The sequence below is a fragment of the Geotrypetes seraphini genome, chromosome 8 (genome assembly GCF_902459505.1).
Source record: "Geotrypetes seraphini chromosome 8, aGeoSer1.1, whole genome shotgun sequence".
Lineage (NCBI taxonomy): Eukaryota > Metazoa > Chordata > Amphibia > Gymnophiona > Dermophiidae > Geotrypetes > Geotrypetes seraphini.
The window spans coordinates 76,873,563-76,892,176 of NC_047091.1; the positions used below are offsets into that span (position 1 = coordinate 76,873,563).

An 18,614-nucleotide genomic window follows, 5' to 3' on the forward strand; every position below is an offset into this window, starting at 1 on the left:
CTGCCCCCGCCCCAAAGGCCTGCATGTTTCCCCCCTGAAGGCCTGGCACCCCCCAAATGCCTGCATGTTCCCCTGAAGGCCTGCTCCCCCTGAAGGCCTGCATGTTTCCCCCCCTGAAGGCCTGCCCCCACCCCAAAGGCCTGCATGTTCCCCCAGCTTCCCTCTTGGCCTCCCGCTCTTACATTTACCTAATTACAGCAGCGGAGCAGCCTGTAGAGAGGATTGCCGATGTAGCGATCCTTGCAGGCTGCCATTGGCCTCCGCAGCTGTTGTTCCCTCTGCCGGTGTCCCGCCCCTCCTCTGACGTGAGGGGCAGGATTGCGGCAGAGATAATGACAGCTGCGGAGGCCGATGGCAGCCTGCAAGGATCGCTACAGCACCGGCGATCCTCTCTGCAGGCTGCTCCACTGCTGTAATTAGGTAAACCAACAGAAAAATTCCTGGAACAAGAAGCAATAGTAGCCCTACTCTTTCCCCTCACCATTGGTTGCAAATAGTAGGACGACGGAGAATCTGAGCACTAATTGGTTGCTTTCTTTCGTCTGTCTGCCAAGGTTCCCCCTGGTTGGATGAAAAGCAGGAAATAGATTTTGCCGTTTATCTTTTATTTTCTTTCTCGGAGCTCCTGAACACTCCAGCCCTGCCCCTTCTTGCAGCAATTAGCTCGGAGAATGATTTTATTATATTGTCTCCCCCCAAGGCGGAAGGGGAATGGGCTGGGGGAAACGGGGAAGGTGAGTTAGCGGAAACTGCAAACAGCTGAAATTTGGTTGTCCGCCAGAGATGTACAGGAAGAACTGCAGGAGATCTAGATGTTCTAAAGGTAGGAGTGGGAGGCCAGGGGGGAAGCTAAAGGACACTGCAGCACTTCCCGACTGACCCTCCCCCTCGCCCCCTAAAGCAAGAGCGACAGTGGTCGGCCAGCAAGAGGCAGCGCTGCCGCTCCTGCTTTAGGGGGGCAAGGGAGGAGGGTCAGTCACCGAATCAGGAGGCTGATTTTTTTTTTTAATGAATTAATTCGAATCAATCACCCAAAGTGAATTGGTGAATCGATTTGAATCGGAAATCGGGCAGCACTAGTAGAAACAGTTTACAGGGAGATCCTCTGCTTCAGTAAGCCCTGGAATTGGCCTGCCGTTCTTCTGACTCACAGCCCAGACACCTCAATTGGAGACCTCCACCTCGCCTGGAAATGCCATTCATGCAAAGAGGTGGAGGAATGCAGTCGGCTCCGATTCTGGGTACACCTCCATGCAGCCACACAGCCTGCGCACAAGTCTACTAGCAGACGAACCTGGGGTGAGCAAAGCCTGAGCCCCAATCAGTGAATGCAGGCTGTTCTGAGGGTGCACTGCAGAGCAGTCAACCCCTTAGAAGCAGACTTAACCAGAAAGTCTGAGATTTTCCACAGCCAGAGCTGCCACGTGGGGAACCTCTGCAGTATGAACACCAAAGTCTGAAAAAGAAAGACAGAGAGAAAAAAGAAGCTGAAGCAGATAAGACTAGCTCTTACTGTCTCACTTGCAGGAAAGCAACTGGAAGTCAGAGGGCAATACTGAGATAAGAGGGGAAGGTCATAATCAATGTTCCCTCTAAGCTGAGTGCAAGAGCGATTTCTCACTATTTTCAGTGGCGTCGCTCATACGTTTTCTCGTGTCGCTCAATCGAGGGCGGGCGGAGGTGAGAGGAAGCGGCGGCGGCGGTCTGCCCTGCTCGCCTTAGTTTATTTTAAGTTGAAAGATGCAGCGGTGGCTCCTCTCAAGATCCCAGATTGCATCGGACTTCCGACGCAGGTGGGGATTCGTGAGAGGAACTGCTGCCATGTCTTCAGTGGCGTACCAAGGGGAGGCGGGGGGGGGGGGGAACTTCCTCTCCGACGGCAGAATTGACGTCGGGGGAATGCTGGTGGGCCCTACGGTGGGAAGCAGAGAGAGCTTGGGGCAGCCGCGGCGGTGGCTTTGGGGCCTGTTTCCCCCGATGGTGGCAGCAGTGGCTTTGTGGAGGGTAGGGAGAAAGAAAGAAAGGGGGCAGGCAGGGAGACAGAAGGGAAACAGAAAAAAAGAAAGGGGGCATCAAGAGAGAAAAAAGAAAGAAAGGGCAGGGAGAGGAAGAAAAAGTTAGGGGAGGGAATGAGGTCTGGAGGAGAGGAAGCATACAGGCTGAAAGAAGGGAAGAAAGATTGGATGCACAGTCAGAAGATGAAAGTGCAACCAGAGACTCATGAAATCACCAGACAAGGTAGGAAAAATGATTTTATTTTAAATTTAGTGATCAAAATGTGTCTGAATTTATATATGCTGTCTATATTTTGCACTATGGCCTCCTTTTACTAAACACAATAGTATTTTTTAGGGCAGGGAGCCTATGAGCGTTGAGAGCAGCGCTGGGCATTTAGCGCAGTTCCTTGCGCTAAAAACTGCTATTGTGGTTTAATAAAAAGGAAGGGGGGTATATTTGTCTATTTTTGTATGGTTGTTACTGAGGTGACAATGCATAGAGTCATCTGCCTTGACCTCTTTGAAAAAAACCCAGAATAGGAATGATAATTAATATTTTCTCAGCATATAGTGTGCTTTGTTTTTTAATTTTATTGTTGGTAGATCATTTTGACTTGGTCATTTTAAAGTAGCTCGCAAGCCCAAAAAGTTTGGGCACCCCTGAGCTAAAGCGTTGAAGCTGTGTATTTCTATTTTATCCCCTCTTTTACAAAACTGTGGAGCGTTTTTTAGCGCCAGCCATGGTGGTAGCAGCTCTGATTCTCAGAATTCTATGAGCGTCAGAGCTGTTACCACCGTGGTTAAAATCCACACTAAAGTTTTGTAAAAGAGGGAGGGGTTAGTTTGTGATGATATATTCCATACTAGGCGAAGGTGTTTTCTATGTTCTGTGTGTTCGAAAGACATGGTTTTCTGTTAGGATCGACGGTGTTGGATTGATCTGTGCTGGTCTGGCTTGTTTAGTTTTACAATGGGTGTATTGATGTACTGCTCACTGCAATATGTAAGATGCTGCCTTTTCCTAGGTACTCATGTGTGACGTGTAGCTTGTTACTAAAAATCATGTTTTTCGTACAGATGGGGGGGGGGGGGGGTGGCCAAAAAATGATGGGCCCTGGGTGTCACATATGCTAGGTACGCCACTGTATGTAAAGATACCAGAAAGCTGGCGAAGCAAAAACTTTAAGTAAATTGTTATTCTTCTAAGTTTTGAGTATTTAATCCTCCCACAATCTCACGGGCACTCATCCTCCGCGCCTGCTCATAAATTTGTGGAGTATGTAACTTGTCGCTCATGCATATTTTTTTTTGCACACACCTCTTCAATCCTTAGAGGGAACATTGGTTATGTAAATGAAGCAGTGATCTGCAAAATGGGATGCATAATAATCCACTTGTTCAGGAATAGAGTGGGATTGTACAAGAACAACTTCTTTTGGATGAAGGGGCCAAACGCTGGCTACAAGCCCTCTAATTACTGGGTCCATGGCCCTGTGGTCCACTCCATTCCGCAAGACCGGAACTTCGCCTTGAGTGTCTAATATCCTTTGCTCCTGCCTTGCTACCTGCAAAATCTGCAGTCCGAGAAATCAGCCTCTGGTGCTACAACTTCCTATAGCCTAGGTGCAGCATAGACCGAGGCTCGCCCCCAGTGCTTCCCCCTCCACTCCACTCTACTATGCTAACAAATGATTGCTCTCTGTAGGTATAGAACTATAGACAGTAGGGCAGGGACCAGCCCCTAACAATACAGCTGGCAGTCATGGACCCCGGAGTTGGACCTACAGATCGAAAATCGGTTCTTTCACGGTCTCCCGTCTCTTTTTTGTTCCCCTCCTGACCCATAGGTGGCGTGCTCGGACGAGCTGAACTCTCGATTAATCCGCCTCTTCGGAGAACGCTGGCCAATGAGAGTGCTGGTAGGGCGGGTTAGAAGGTCGGCGGGAGATTTTGGAGCTTCTCGCGCCTTCCTACTACCCGAGACTGAAGAGGTGCGCAGGTGTTTTGGGCGACCGAGCTATGGAGCGCTTCCAACTCTGGGCCGTGTGCTGCCCGCAGAAGCCGCCGCTCCGCCTGTTGCGGTAAGAGAGAGCCGAGGTCGGGATGAGTTGCTTCGGGACACAGTGCGAGTCCCTTTCCTAGAGACAAATTGATATCAGAGGGCTGGATTAAAATCTGCATCCCAGCCCTATTTCTTCTGGGTACCCAGCAATGCTTTCCTCCCCCCACCCAATTATCTATTTTTTTTTTTCATTTAATATCAATTTTTTTTTTCTGGGCTTTTTTCCCTTATTTCTCTCTCCAGTGTGTCTGTGGATCCGCTCCAGTTTGCTGTGGATATCTTGCCGCCTTTTCCTGATCAGCTAGTTGTATTCAGTTGGGGAGACTGGTCTGTTTTCTCAGAGAATACCACGGTGGAAGTAGAGCTGACCGGGGCTGGAGAACCTTTGAAGCTGGGAGCACTCTCTTCTCAAACAAGGTGCGAAGGGGAGATGTCAACTTGTCAAGAAAGCAGATTGTCTCTAGTTAGCTAAAATTAAACTGTGGGATTTAACCTCCGATTAGACTAAGGATGATTTTCTTGATATTTTAAATGGAATGAAAAAGCAGAACTGCAAAAGCACCCAGTTCTACAGTAGGAGGGAGATTTTTGACTAATCCTAGATTTGTGACAGCCCTATCATGGTGCATTATGGGACCTACAGCATGAATTTCAATGATTAGAAACACAAGACAAGTTAAAATTCAAGAGTAACTAAAAGTCTTCCTCTTGAAATTAGGGAGCTTGGTAATTAATATAAAGATTATCACCAAAGCAGGAACTTAATTTGGCAAAAAAGAAAATCAAACTTATTGTGGAACCCCACTGCAGAACGGGTATAGCCTGGGCAAAAGGAATGCAAACTTCTGACACACACATTTTATACATACACATGCATCCCATTAGGGTAAGTCCAAGGGTGTATCCAATACTTTGGGTGACCCATTAGTTAGAAACATAGAAATAGACGGCAGATAAGGGCCATGGCCCATCTAGTCTGCCCACCTCAATGACCCTCCTCTACCTTTCTCTGTGAATAGATCCCACGTGTCTATCCCATTTGGCCTTAAAATCAGGCACGCTGCTGGCCTCAATAACCTGAAGTGGAAGACTATTCCATCGATCAACCACCCTTTCAGTGAAAAAGAATTTCCTGGTGTCCCCTTGCAGTTTTCTGTCCCTGATTTTCCACGGATGCCCCCTTGTTGCCGCGGGCCCCTTGAAAAAGAAGATATCTTTTTCCACCTCGATGCGGCCCGTGAGATACTTGAATGTCTCGATCATGTCACCCCTCTCTCTGTGTTCCTCGAGTGAGTACAGCTGCAACTTATCCAGCCGTTCCTCGTACGGGAGATCCTTGAGTCCCGAGATCATCCGGGTGGCCATTCTCTGGACCGACTCCAGTCTCAGCACATCCTTAGGGTAATGCAGCCTCCAGAATTGCACACAGTATTCCAGGTGGGGCCTCACCATGGATCTATACAATGGCATAATGACTTCAGATCCTTGAGTCCCGAGACCATCCGGGTGGCCATTCTCTGGACCGATTCCAGTCTCAGCACATCCTTACGGTAATGTGGCCTCCAGAAGTGCAAACAGTATTCCAGGTGGGGCCTCACCATGGATCTATACAATGGCATAATGACTTCAGACTTACGGCTGACGAAACTCCTGCGTATGCAACCTATGATTTGCCTTGCCCTGGATGAAGCTTGCTCCACTTGATTGGCAGTCTTCATGTTCTCACTGACAATCACCCTAAGTCTCGTTCTGCTTCAGTTCTTGTTAGGATCTCACCATTAAGGGTGTAAGTCTTGCATGGATTTTGGCTGCCCAGGTGCATGACTTTGCATTTTTTGGCATTGAAGCTGAGTTGCCAGGACTTAGACCAGCGCTCCAGTAGGAGTAGGTCGTGCATCATGTTGTCGGACATTGAATTTATGTCTGTTGTGCTTTTGCCCACTACATTGCTTTGTTTGGTGTCATCGGCGAATAATGTTATTTTACCTCGCAGCCCTTCTGCCAAGTCTCTTATGAAGATGTTGAATAGGATCGGGCCCAGGACCGAGCCATGCGGCACTCCACTGATTACCTCCGTCATTTCGGAGGGGGTGCCTTTCACCACTACCCTCTGAAGCCTACCTCCAAGCCAGTTCCCAACCCATTTCGTCAATGTGTCGCCCAATCCTATAGAACTCATCTTGCTCAGCAACCTGCGGTGTGGTACGCTATCGAATGCTTTACTGAAGTCCAGGTATACAATGTCCAGGGACTCCCCAACATCCAGCTTCCTCGTCACCCAGTCAAAGAAGCTGATCAGGTTGGATTGGCAGGATCTCCCCTTAGTAAATCCATATTGACGAGGATCCCGTAGATTCTCCTCGTTCAGGATCGTATCCAATTGGCGTTTGATTAGAGTTTCCATTAGTTTGCACACTATTGATGTGAGACTCACTGGTCTGTAGTTTGCTGTCTCCATCTTGGAGCCTTTCTTGTGGAGTGGAATGACGTTAGCCGTCTTCCAGTCCAACGAAACATTACCCGTATTAAGGGAGAGATTGAAGAGCGCGGATAGTGGTTCTGCCAAGACCACACAACTCCCTGAGCACCCTGGGGTGTAGGTTGTCAGGCCCCATTGCCTTGTTAACCTTAAGTTTTGACAGCTCGCAGTAGACACCGCTGGGTGTAAACTCGAAATTACTAAACGGATCATCTGCGTCAACCCTTGTCTGTAGCTGAGGGCCGAGTCCTGGCGCCTCGCGGGTGAAGACTGAGCAGAAGTATTCATTTAACAGTTGGGCTTTTTCCGAGTCCGCTTCTACATAGTCTCCGTCTGGTTTCCTAAGACGTACTATCCCGCCTGAGTTCTTATTTCTGTCACTGATATACCTGTAGAAGGATTTATCTCCTTTCTGGATGTTCTTCGCTAGAGACTCCTCCATGCGGAATTTGGCCTCCCTAACTGCTGTTTTGTCGGCTTTTGACTTGGCCAGATAGACTTCCCTAGAGTCCTGTTTCCCTGATTGTTTGTAAGAGATGAATGCTTTTTTCTTCTCCTTGATGAGGTCCAAAATCTCCGCAGAGAACCACTGTGGCTTATTGTTCCTTCGCCATTTACTTACTGATTTAACATAGCGGTTTGTTGCTTCTTGTATGGTGGCTTTCAAAGTCGACCACATTTCTTCCACGTTATCGGTTTCTGCTTGGCTTTGTAGCGCCTGGTGAACAAAGTCTCCCATTTCTTTGAAGTTTGTGTCCTTGAATTTGAGGACCTTGGTCAGTGTGGTAGATTTAGTGAAACCTTTCCTGAGATTGAACCATACCATGTTGTGGTCACTGGAGGCCAATGTGTTGCCCACCGAGACCTCTGTGACACTTTCTCCATTGGTAAGTATCAGGTCCAGTATTTCCTGATCCCTTGTTGGTTCCAACACCAGTTGCCTGAGTCTTGCTCCCTTCATAGAGTTTAATAGCCTCCTGCTGCTGCCAGAAGCAGAGGAAAGCGTGTCCCAATCCACATCAGGTTTGTTGAAGTCACCTAACAATACTGTGTCTCCACGCAAGGTGATATTCTCTATATCTCTGATTAATTCCATATCTAGGTCATCCTGTTGTCTTGGGGGTCTGTATATTACGCCAAGATACAGGCATTTGTCCTTCCCTCTGGCCAAATTTACTCGAAGGGATTCCCCAGTGTAGTGGACATCTGTGATTCTGGTGACCTTAATGTCATCTTTAGTATATAATGCTACACCTCCTCCCATTTTGCCCTCCCTGTCCCAGCGAAGCAAGTTGTAACCCGGTATGATCATGTCCCACCCGTGGGAATCCGTGAGCCAGGTCTCAGATATCGCCACCACATCCAGGTCGGCATTCCTCATTTCTGTTTCTAATTCCAGGATCTTGTTTCCCAGACTGTGGGCGTTTACGTACATAGCCCACCATGTTGTATGTTTGTTATGTCTCAGTGGGGATGTTCCCACTTGAGCTACTTGGACACCTTTAGCATTATTCGCATGTTTTGTACTTTCCCTAGACCCAGAGTTACAACATGCACCTATCCCGGACTCCCCAGACCCAGAACTACAGTGTGTTCCCATCCCAGACTCGGAAATGTGTGTACCCTGTGGGGGTATTCCCGCTTGGGCTACTTGAACTCCTTTAGTACAATTTGCAATGTGTGTTCTCTCGCTGGACCCAGAATTACAATGTGTACTCCCTCTAGACCCAGAATTACAATGTGAACTCCCCTTAGACCCAGAATTATACTCCCCTTAGACCCAGAATTACAATGTGACCCAGAATTATAATGTGAGCCAACCCCAGACTCAAAAGTGTGTATACTCTTCCCTGACCCAGATCGGTGTTTACTTACATTAGACTCAAAAAAGTATTGGCAGCTTAGCTCGCCAGGTAGGTTGTTTGTGCCCGTACCCTCCCCCAACTTACCTAGTTTAAAGCCCTGTGTAGTAGGCGGGCTAGACGGTGTCCAAGGACGTTCTTCCCTCTTCTGGTCAGGTGTAACCCGTCTGGTCCCTGTAGTCCTTGTAATGCCTCTCCATGTTGCAAGAAACCAAAGTTCATCTCCTTGCACCATCCCTGAGCCAGTCGTTTGCCCTCTGGATGCGATCCTCCCTGGCACTGCCCTTGCCCTTTACTGGGAGGGTCAAGGACTTCATCCTACCCACTCCATCTCTAGTCCAACATCCCTCCCTTCCCTCTACCTTCAACTGTTAAGCATCTCTTGCCTTCCCTCCCCACTAAAATTCTCTCTCCTTCAATTCCTTCCCCCTCCACCAAAGATGTCTAGAAACTGTCTCCTCCACCCCTCCCCCATCATGTCTACTGCTTTTCCCCTTCATTTTCCTTCTCCCCCAAAGGTGTCCAATATATCTCCTCTTCTCCTTCCTTTCTTTTTTTTAAGTTCAAAATTCTTATTAATATTTCAGAAAGAAAAAAAACAACAGAATAACAGTCCTCAAACTTGAATACCCCCCATGGTGTCAAGCATCTTCTCTCTCCCCCAAGATATCAAGCATTTTTCCCCATTGTCACTCCCCCAAGTTGGCCAGCCTTCTCCCCTTCCCCCCTCTCCAAAGTTTCCAACTTCCCTCTCCTCCCTATCTTCCCCTCTGAAGATATAAAAAAATTCCCCCTTCTTCCCTTTCTCCTCCACTGTTGCTGCTGTTACCTTACCTGAATTGCCGTCAGAATGGAGACTGCATAGAATAGAAAAGAAACCACAATGGCAGACCTTTGAGCATCTCTGTATATGCTGTCAAGACCTGCTGCTTCCTGCTCCTCCTGACATCTTGTTGCTTTTTCTTAGCAGCAGGCCTTTAACCTGAATATATGCATACACAGATGGTCAAAGACCTGCTGCTGACAGCAACTTTAAAGGGCTTTTTTGTAAGCTGTGCTGGTACAATGCAACACTGCTACCCCTGAAGCTTAGCTTTCTTAGGCGAATGCCTAGTGGTAGAACTGGCCCTGCTGCATCATTTCATTACAGAACAGATAAAATACAGGCAGCAACGGTGAAAACTTATCCCATACCTTAGATAAAAGCAGTGACTTTTGTTTTCTGTAATATTGTCACACATTTTCGTTTCTTAGGTGTCTTCAGTGGATCGGAGATGCCAATGATGCAATTTCCTGGATGGAGGGATGCACAAGGATGAAGTTGCAGCTAGTAGTGAAAGGACAGGTGTGTTAGGTTAACAATGGTCAGGCCTTGTTGGATCAATACATCAGTTTTCTTATGGAGCCGGTGAATTCCTCCTTTTCTGAGCTATTCTGAATATATGCAGAGCTTTGGTTTCTTCCTGTGACTTTTGTTTTGCTAGTCATTATAAAGAAACTGGTGGAATCCATAGTTCTTTTCTCCATTGCCTCTACTTGTTTTTGTGTTCAGCTCTCAAAGAAAAGTGGACCCAGAAGAGGAAAGAAGCTGAACCAGCCCCAGAGGAATAAGGGGACCAAGAAGCCAGGGCAAATCTTGGCAGAGCTGGAAGTTACCCCACAGGTAAGTTCTTATGCATGCCCCTTCTGCCTCCACTGAAGGCCCCTGGTGAAGCTTCTCATGAAGACATTGGGACTGGCTGTAGCATTGAGCAACTGTTTCTCACACTTAGCCCCACTTTTTTTTTTCTTGTTAGAATTTTAAGTCATATACAGCTTGGAAACGGGTATAAAGAAATAAAAGAAGAAATACTACAGAAATAGCATAACTTTCAAAGATTAATTAAAAAATATTAGCTCATACTATAGAGAAGACAAAGGCTAAAGAAACTAACAGAAATAAAAAATCCAGGTGACTCGCCCTTACCATGTTCCCCTGAAAATAAGACACTTTCTTATATGAATTTTGGGCCCAAAAAAGGCACTAGGTCTTATTTTTTTTCATGTACAATGATCATCTTTCCCTTCCTCTACTCCACCCCAATTCTTCCTATTTCCTTTCTCTCCTCCACATGTGCAAGCATCTTTCCTCCCCTCTCACCCATCCCCTTGTGCAGTATCTTTCTATCCCTCCCTCCCATCCCCCTGTGCAGCATCTTTCTATCCCTCCCATTCCCCTACTGCCCCGCACCCCCCACCGACCCTTTCATCTCTCCTTCCCATCCGAACCCTGACCGCGAGCCGAAATACCTGAAAACAAACGGCAGCACAGGCTGCATTGCGACCTGCCCTTCTCGCGTCCAGGCATTCCTCTGCTGCATCACTGATGATGTCATCAGCAACGTGGTACGGAACAGCCGGGCGTGAGAAGGGCAGGCCGCGATGCAGCCTGTGCTGCCAGGTATTTTGATCTCGCAGTCGGGGTTTGGAAGGGAGGGACAGATGGAAGGGGCAGGGGTCGCGCTGCTGCCACTGGCGATTAGGGCTTATTTTCAGGGGGTAGGGCTTATATTAAGACCTACCCCAAAAATCATGCTTGGGCTTATTTTCAGGGTAGGTCTTATTTTCGGGGAAACACGGTAATAAAAAAAATGCAGATAAAAAAATAAACACTGAACCACAAACACACAGAAGGAAAAAGCAGACACCAGCACCCAGTTTCTATAAAGGGTACTAAAAATGAGAGAAGCAAGAGTTATTTACACATGTACGAGGGCTGATTGAAAAATAATGACTTATTTAAAAATTCAGAATCAGATGACTCCACAGGATCTGATCATTTTTCTTTTTCAAAGTAGCGTCCTTCACATTCAATAAATTTTTTGCAGTGTTTCAAAAACGATTCAAAGACATGCAATAGAAGTCTTGTGACATAACTTTTATCCCAGGACAAGCAGGCAGCATATTCTTGACTGATGGGTGACGGCACCGACGGAGCCCCGGTACGGACAATTTTAGAGTGATTGCACTCTAAGAACTTGGAAAGTTCTAGCAGGCCGCACCGCGCACGCGCGAATGCCTTCCCGCCCGACGGAGGCGCGCGGTCCCCAGTTTCTTAGTTTCCGCGGAGCTAAGAAGTCGCACTTTTCAACGGCTGTTGAAAAGATTTTTTTCTGTTGCCTTCCCGCTCGCGAAATCTTTTTGGAAATTATATTTCCTTTTTTTCTTTTATTATTTTCTTTAAAAAAAACAAACAGTTTTTTTCATTTTTCTTCATTTCGTCGGTTTTGCCCCGGCGGGGCCTGCTGCCGCCATCGAGGCCTCGGCCTTCGATTTGGCAGAAGCCGTTTTTCCTTTCATGCCCCCCCAGCCAGGTTTTAAAAAGTGCCAGCGGTGTGCACGGCCTATCTCTCTTATGGACCCGCACAATTGGTGCTTACAGTGCCTGGGTCCAGAGCATCAGGCTTCTACCTGCACCCGCTGTGCCACTTTGAAAAAACGTACTTTAAAAAACCGACAAATCCAATAACGTTTGCTCTTCGGTGCCGATATGTCTGACCCTGCGACATCAACACCGGCATCGGCACCACCTCAGTCGGCACCCACTTCGTCGACGCCGCACAACACTACGCCGGCGTCGCAACACTCAGGTAAGCCGGCTAAGAAGCCATCTCCGTTGGAGCGTCCTCCGGTCTCAGTAGCAGCGAGTCCAATCCTGCCGACCTCGAGGCGCCCACGGAAGCGCTCCGCTCCTATTGAGGTGAGCCCCTCGACATCGGGTTCCTCATCCTCGGAGCGTAGAGCGGCACCACAGGTACCGCAGAAGAAAAAGGCGGTACCGGTGCCTTCGCTGGACGAGCGGATTGCTGCTGTCCTGCAAGTGCAACTTAAGGAGCAGTTGCAACAACTCCTTCCCGCACTTTTGACACCGAGCCTTCCAGTCCCGGTCCGGTCTGAGCCACCGGTACCGACAGTGGAGCGCCCTCTTTTATCGGCATCCACTTTGTCGGTACCGGTTCACACTGCTTCCTCGACTTCGATGCCAATCTTAGCACCGGAACCGAGAGCTCAACACCAGGCGGTGCAGACTTCGGTACCGACACAGCATGTCACATCTCCTGGTACCGTGTCTATGAGGTCGGGTAAGTCGGTGCGCAAAACCCGACACCTGGAACCCTCCACTCCGGAGTCTCGAGACCGTGGCTCTCAGATTCGGGACCCTGATTTGTGGGGTGACTCTGAAGAGCCCTTTCTGTCTGAGGGTGAGTGTTCCTCTGATGAAGAGGATCAACTTGTTGCTGATCCCTCTTCTAAGCAGGATTCCACATCTTTTACCTCTTTCTTAAAAGAGATGTGTGAATCTCTTTCTATTCCCTTGGAGGCTGAGTCGAAGAAATCCAAGGCATTCCTTGATGCTCTGGACTTTGACCAGCCTCCAAGGGAATTTCTCAAACTTCCTCTCCATGATATCTTACGAGAGACTTTTTATAAAAATTTAGAGACTCCCCTGACTGTACCAGGAGCTCCTCGTAAATTGGACTCCTTATACAAGGTTATCCCTATTCCTGGTTTTGACAAACCTCAGCTCCCGCATGAGTCTCTTTTGGTAGAATCCACACTTAAGAAATCAGCGGGAGCTAGTGTGTATGCCTCAGTCCCTCCTGGCAGAGAAGGAAAAGCCATGGACAAATTTGGCAAACGTTTATATCAGAATGCCATGTTAGCCAATAGGTCAGGGAACTACGCTTTTCATTTTTCATTTTATTTAAAGCACCTCATTCAAAACATGGCTGCTTTTGAAAAGTACCTCCCTGACCGCAAGAAATCTGCATTTCATGCCTGCTCTTCCTCTCTTCTCCAGTTACGCAAGTTCCTAGTTCGGTCAATTTATGACACATTTGAATTGACTTCTAGGGCCACGGCTATGTCTGTTGCCATGCGTCGGTTGACATGGCTCAGAGTCTCAGAGCTCGATGTAAATCATCAGGACCGCCTAGCAAATTACATTACATTACATTTGTGATTTCTATTCCGCCTGTGCCTTGCAGTTCTAAGCGGATTACAGTTAAAAGAGATCAGGACATTACCGAGAGAATTACATTACAACGATTTAAGTAAATTACATGTTGTGGTATAGAAATACAAGTATAAGATATCTGGAATTATCGATAGAATAACTTGACAGGGTTCAAGTAGTTACAAGGTTCAGTGGGGAAAACAATATAGGCAACTGAAGAAAGATACCTAACTTTGAAGGAATCAGTTGAGTGGATACCTAAGGGAGATGCTTTTTTAGGAGAAGGTTAAATGGATACCTAAGGGAGATGCTTATTTAGGAGTTTGGATTTTTTTCATAAATGAGGTTCAAGGGGATGACTAGTGTGTTATTTGCTGGGGAGAGTGCATGTGCGATTGGGGAGGGGAATATTAAGTATGGACGTGTTTTTTGAAAAGAAATGTTTTGATTTCTTTCCAAAACACTTTGATGTCTGTTGTTTTGATCATCAGTTTGGTGATGGTGGGGTCAATTTTCGCTGCCTGAGTTGCTAGAAGGCTGTCGTAAAGTTTCTTACGTCGGGTACCATTATGAGGGGGGAAGGTGAAAAGATTCTGAGTTCTTCTTGATCTGGGTAGTCGGTAGCGGCAAAGACGGTTGTTTAGGTAATTGGGGGCCGTACCATGGGTTACTTTGAAAAGTAAGCAGTAGAGTTTGAATTGAGTTCTTGCTTTTATCGGAAGCCAGTGAGAGTCTACATAGGCGGGTGTGACGTGGTCGAATTTGCTGAGCGAGTAGATGAGTCTGATAGCTGTGTTCTGAACGGTCTGTAGTTGTTTTATCATAGTATTTGGGCAAGGTAGGTAGAGGCTGTTGCAGTAATCTAAGGAGCTGAGTATGAGGGATTGTACAATGATCTTGAAGTGTTCTTTGGAAAAGAATTTTCTTATTTTTCTTAGGTTTCGCATGGTGAAGAATGCTTTTTTTATGGTTTTGTGTATTTGTGTTTGCATTGTGCAGCCTCTGTCTAGGTGTGTTCCCAGAATTTTGAGAGTATTCTGTATTGGATATTTGATTGTGTTTACATCTAGTTCTGTTAGGGATAAGAACATAAGAAATGCCTCTACTGGGTCAGACCTGAGGTCCATCGTGCCCAGCAGTCTGCTCACGCGGCGGCCCAACAGGTCCAGGACCTGTGCAGTAATCCTCTATCTATACCCCTCTATTCCCTTTTCCAGCAGAAAGTTGTCCAATTCCCTCTTGAACCCCAGTACCGTACTCTGCCCTATCACGCCCTCTGGAAGCGCATTCCAGGTGTCCACCACACGCTGGGTAAAGAAGAACTTCCTAGCATTCGTTCTGAATCTGTCCCCTTTCAACTTTTCTGAATGCCCTCTTGTTCTTTTATTTTTTGAAAGTGTGAAGAATCTGTCCCTCTCTACTCTCTCTATGCCCTTCATGATCTTGTAAGTCTCTATCATATCTCCTCTAAGTCTTCTCTTCTCCAGGGAAAAAAGTCCCAGCTTTTCCAATCTCTCAGCGTATGAAAGGTTTTCCATCCCTTTTATCAGACGTGTCGCTCTCCTCTGAACCCTCTCGAGTATCGCCATATCCTTCTTAAGGTACGGCGACCAATATTGGATGCAGTACTCCAGATGCGGACGCACCATTGCTCGATACAATGGCAAGATAACTTCTTTCGTTCTGGTTGTAATACCCTTTTTGATGATGCCTAGCATTCTATTTGCCTTCTTAGCAGCCGCTGCACACTGTGCCGACGGCTTCATTGTCAAGTCCACCATCACCCCCAGGTCTCTTTCTTGGGTACTCTCATTTAAAAACATCCCTCCCATCGTATAGTTGTACCTCGGGTTTCTGTTTCCCACATGTAATACTTTACATTTCTCAACATTGAACTTCATCTGCCATCTCGTTGCCCATTCCCCTAGTTTGTTCAAGTCCCTTTGCAGTTTTTCACAGTCTTCTTTAGTCCGAGCTCTACTAAATAGTTTAGTGTCACCTGCAAATTTTATTATCTCACACTTCGTCCCTGTTTCCAGATCATTTATGAATACATTAAATAGCAGCGGCCCTAGTACTGAGCCCTGCGGGACCCCACTCGTGACCTTCCTCCAGTCCGAGTAGTGGCCCTTCACTCCCACCCTCTGTCTCCTATGATTTTTGTTCCTTCTCTAGTAGTAGGAATTTGGTTTTCTCCGCATTCAGTTTTAACTTGTGGTTCGTCATCCATTTTTCTACAGTTTCTAATGTTGTTTTCAGGCATCCGTTGGAGGTGGGGTCTTGGATGTCGAAGGGGAGGAGGATGGTTATATCATCCGCGTAGCTGAAGGATGTAATGTTTAGGGCATCTAGGGCCGTGCCTAGGGATGCTATGAAGAGGTTGAAAAGTATGGGCGATAGAGGGGATCCTTGTGGAACTCCGCAGGGGTTTGACCATGAGTCGGATAGAAGATCATTTGACTTGACTCTGTATGATCTTGTTTTGAGGAATCCTTGGAACCAGTTGAGAACATTACCTGATATTCCTATGGCATCTAGTATCTGGAGTAGTATGGAATGGTCAACTAAGTCGAATGCTGCTGAAAGATCGAGTTGGATGATTAGTAACTTATTTCCTTTGCTGAGGTGCTGATGGGCTATGTCTAGTAGGGAAACCAGAAGTGTTTCAGTACTGTGATTGGTTCTGAATCCGGATTGAGTAGGGTGTAGGATGTGGTGGTCTTCTAGGTAATTGGCGAGATATTGTGCTACTAGACCCTCTATGAGTTTGACGTATAGAGGTATAGAAGCGATTGGTCTATAATTTGTTGGGCTGTCTATTGGGCCTTTGGGGTCTTTTAGTATGGGAGTAATTATGATTTCGCCAAGTTCCGGGGGGAACTGACCTTCCCTTAGGGTAGTTTGCAGCCATAGCGTGAGACCAGCTGTGAATTTAGTGGACACTGTAGCTAGTAGATAAGGAGGACAATTGTTCAAATCACATGAAGATTTGCTGTATTTTTTTTACAGCCGGTCTAGGTCTGACCATTGTGTCGTTGGGAAGTCGGTCCAGATCCTATCTGCTGAGGTGGCTTCGTCTTTTGTGGGTTTTGTTAGTATCTTTTCTAAGATGTTTTGAGAGTTGTTAAATGTGGATCTGATTGTGATGATTTTGTGTTTGAAATGGTCCGCTAGTTGGGAGGCTGTTGGGGTTTGGTTTCCTAGGGTGGCGAGGTGGGGTTTGGTATCAGTGAGATTTCTGACAAGGTTGAAAAGTTTTTTTGTGTCCGGTTTATCGGTGCCAATGAGTTTGGAGTAGTAGTCTGTTCTTTTTTCCTTCAGTTTGATTTTGTATTGTTTGATTTGGTGTCTCCATTCTGTTTTGGTGTGGTCTTGTTTCTGTTTTTTCCATGTCCTTTCTAATTGTCTGCATTGTCTTTTTAGGTGTAGGAGTTCGGCGTCAAACCATTTGTCTGATGGTCTGCATATTTTATTTTTTGTTTTTAGTGGTGCTAGTTTGTTTAAAGTGGATTCACTTGTGGAGCGCCAGGTGTTTATGAATCCTTTGGGATTGTTTAGGTCTATTTCTGGGTCTACTGTGTCCCAGAATGTGGTAGGATTGATTTTCTTTCTGGACTTGAAGCTTCTTGTGTGTGGCGTGGGTTTGTTGTTATTCTGCACCCAGTTAATTGTGAAGGTGTACTTGTAATGGTCAGACCATAAGGTGGGATGCCATGAGCCGTTGGTGATGTGGATGTTTTGTGTGTTAAGGTTGGGGAAAGTGTAAGCGGCTATATCAAGTTGATGGCCCTTTTCATGCGTGGGTTCGGGATTGAGTATCTGGTAAGATAGGGTGTTGAGGTATGAAAGAATGTCTGCTACTTGTTTGGAGGTGTGGTCTTCTAAGTGGAGATTGATGTCTCCTAGGATCAGGTTATGTGTGGAGGAGAGGGAATGCTGGAGGATAAATTCTTCGAGTTCTTGTTTAGAGGTGTTCCATTTTCCTGGTGTGACATAGCAGAGAAGGCAGTTCAGAGTTCCTGTGAGAGTGTTGTCAGAAAGTTGGCAGGCTAGAAGGTCTAGGTGGGGGGTGGAGTGCATGGCTAGGACTTTAATGTTGAAGTTGTTTTTTGCAATGATTGCTAGACCTCCTCCTCTTCTCTTTTCTCTACATACTAGCTTTAGTTTGTATCCGTTTGGGCAGAATTCAGTAATGCTAGGGTCTGAGTCAGAAGTGAGCCAGGTTTCGGCTAGGAAGAGGCAACCTAGATTATCTTTGATCAGCCAGTCTTTGATTAGTTCTGTCTTTGGGTTGATAGATCGTATATTCATATATGCGCATGCTATTGATGTGAATTTTATGAGAGGGTGAGTAGTTAGTATGTTGATTAATGTTCTGGAAGGTGTTTGCTCCCTGCTTGGGTGATGAGCTCTTTGGAGAGTCCATAGATTCCACTACACAAAAGCTGTCTGCCCATGAGACTCGGTGGGATACTCTCCTGAAGACTAAGAAAAAGACTCCACCTGCTCGGCCTTTTCGCCAACAATCTGCCTACCAATGCCACTATGCTGCCTGTCCCTTGCCACCGGCTACTCAACAGCCTAGACGTCAGCAACAGCGACAACCACCTAGGCCAGCCCAGCAGCAACAGGTGAAGCCTCCTCCACCACAAAAGTCTACCCAACCCTTTTGACGTGGTTCTCCAAAGCATAGCCAGTATTCCACCATCTGCCAATCTCCCTCGACCCATAGGAGGACGTCTTTCTTGTTACACCAGCCGTTGGGAGAACATCACATCGGATCAGTGGGTCCTCAACATCATCCGCCACGGCTACTCTCTCAACTTTCAGACACATCCTGCACAAAGTCTGCCAAGAGAGTCTGCTTTGAATACCTCTCAGTCTTCTCTCCTTCTTCAGGAGGTTCAATCCCTCCTCCTCCTGAACGCCATAGAGGAAGTTCCTCTAGATCAGAAGGGGCAGGGATTCTACTCCCGTTATTTTCTGGTCCCCAAAAAAACAGGGGATCTCAGACCCATCCTAGATCTTCGCGATCTCAACAAATGCTTGGTCAAGGAGAAATTCAAGATGCTTTCTCTGGCAACTCTTTATCCTCTTCTCCATCAAAGCGACTGGCTATGCTCCCTCGATCTCAAAGAGGCATACACTCACATTCCGGTCAATCTGGCCTCCAGACAGTACCTCCGCTTCATGATCAATCATTGTCATTACCAATACA

General features: G+C 46.8%; 1 protein-coding gene across 1 annotated transcript in view; it reads left to right on the top strand.

Annotated features, from left to right (window-relative positions):
* Window positions 1–3,852: 3,852 nt before the first annotated feature.
* Window positions 3,853–18,614, top strand: part of LOC117366173 (acyl-CoA-binding domain-containing protein 4-like) — a 34,516-nt gene continuing 19,754 nt past the window's right edge. Inside the window, exons 1-4 of the mRNA XM_033957348.1 lie at window positions 3,853–4,078; window positions 4,303–4,476; window positions 9,655–9,745; window positions 9,953–10,063. Of these exons, the coding sequence (XP_033813239.1) occupies window positions 4,017–4,078; window positions 4,303–4,476; window positions 9,655–9,745; window positions 9,953–10,063 (438 nt within the window). The 5' untranslated portion in view covers window positions 3,853–4,016. The remainder of the gene's footprint in view (window positions 4,079–4,302; window positions 4,477–9,654; window positions 9,746–9,952; window positions 10,064–18,614) is intronic.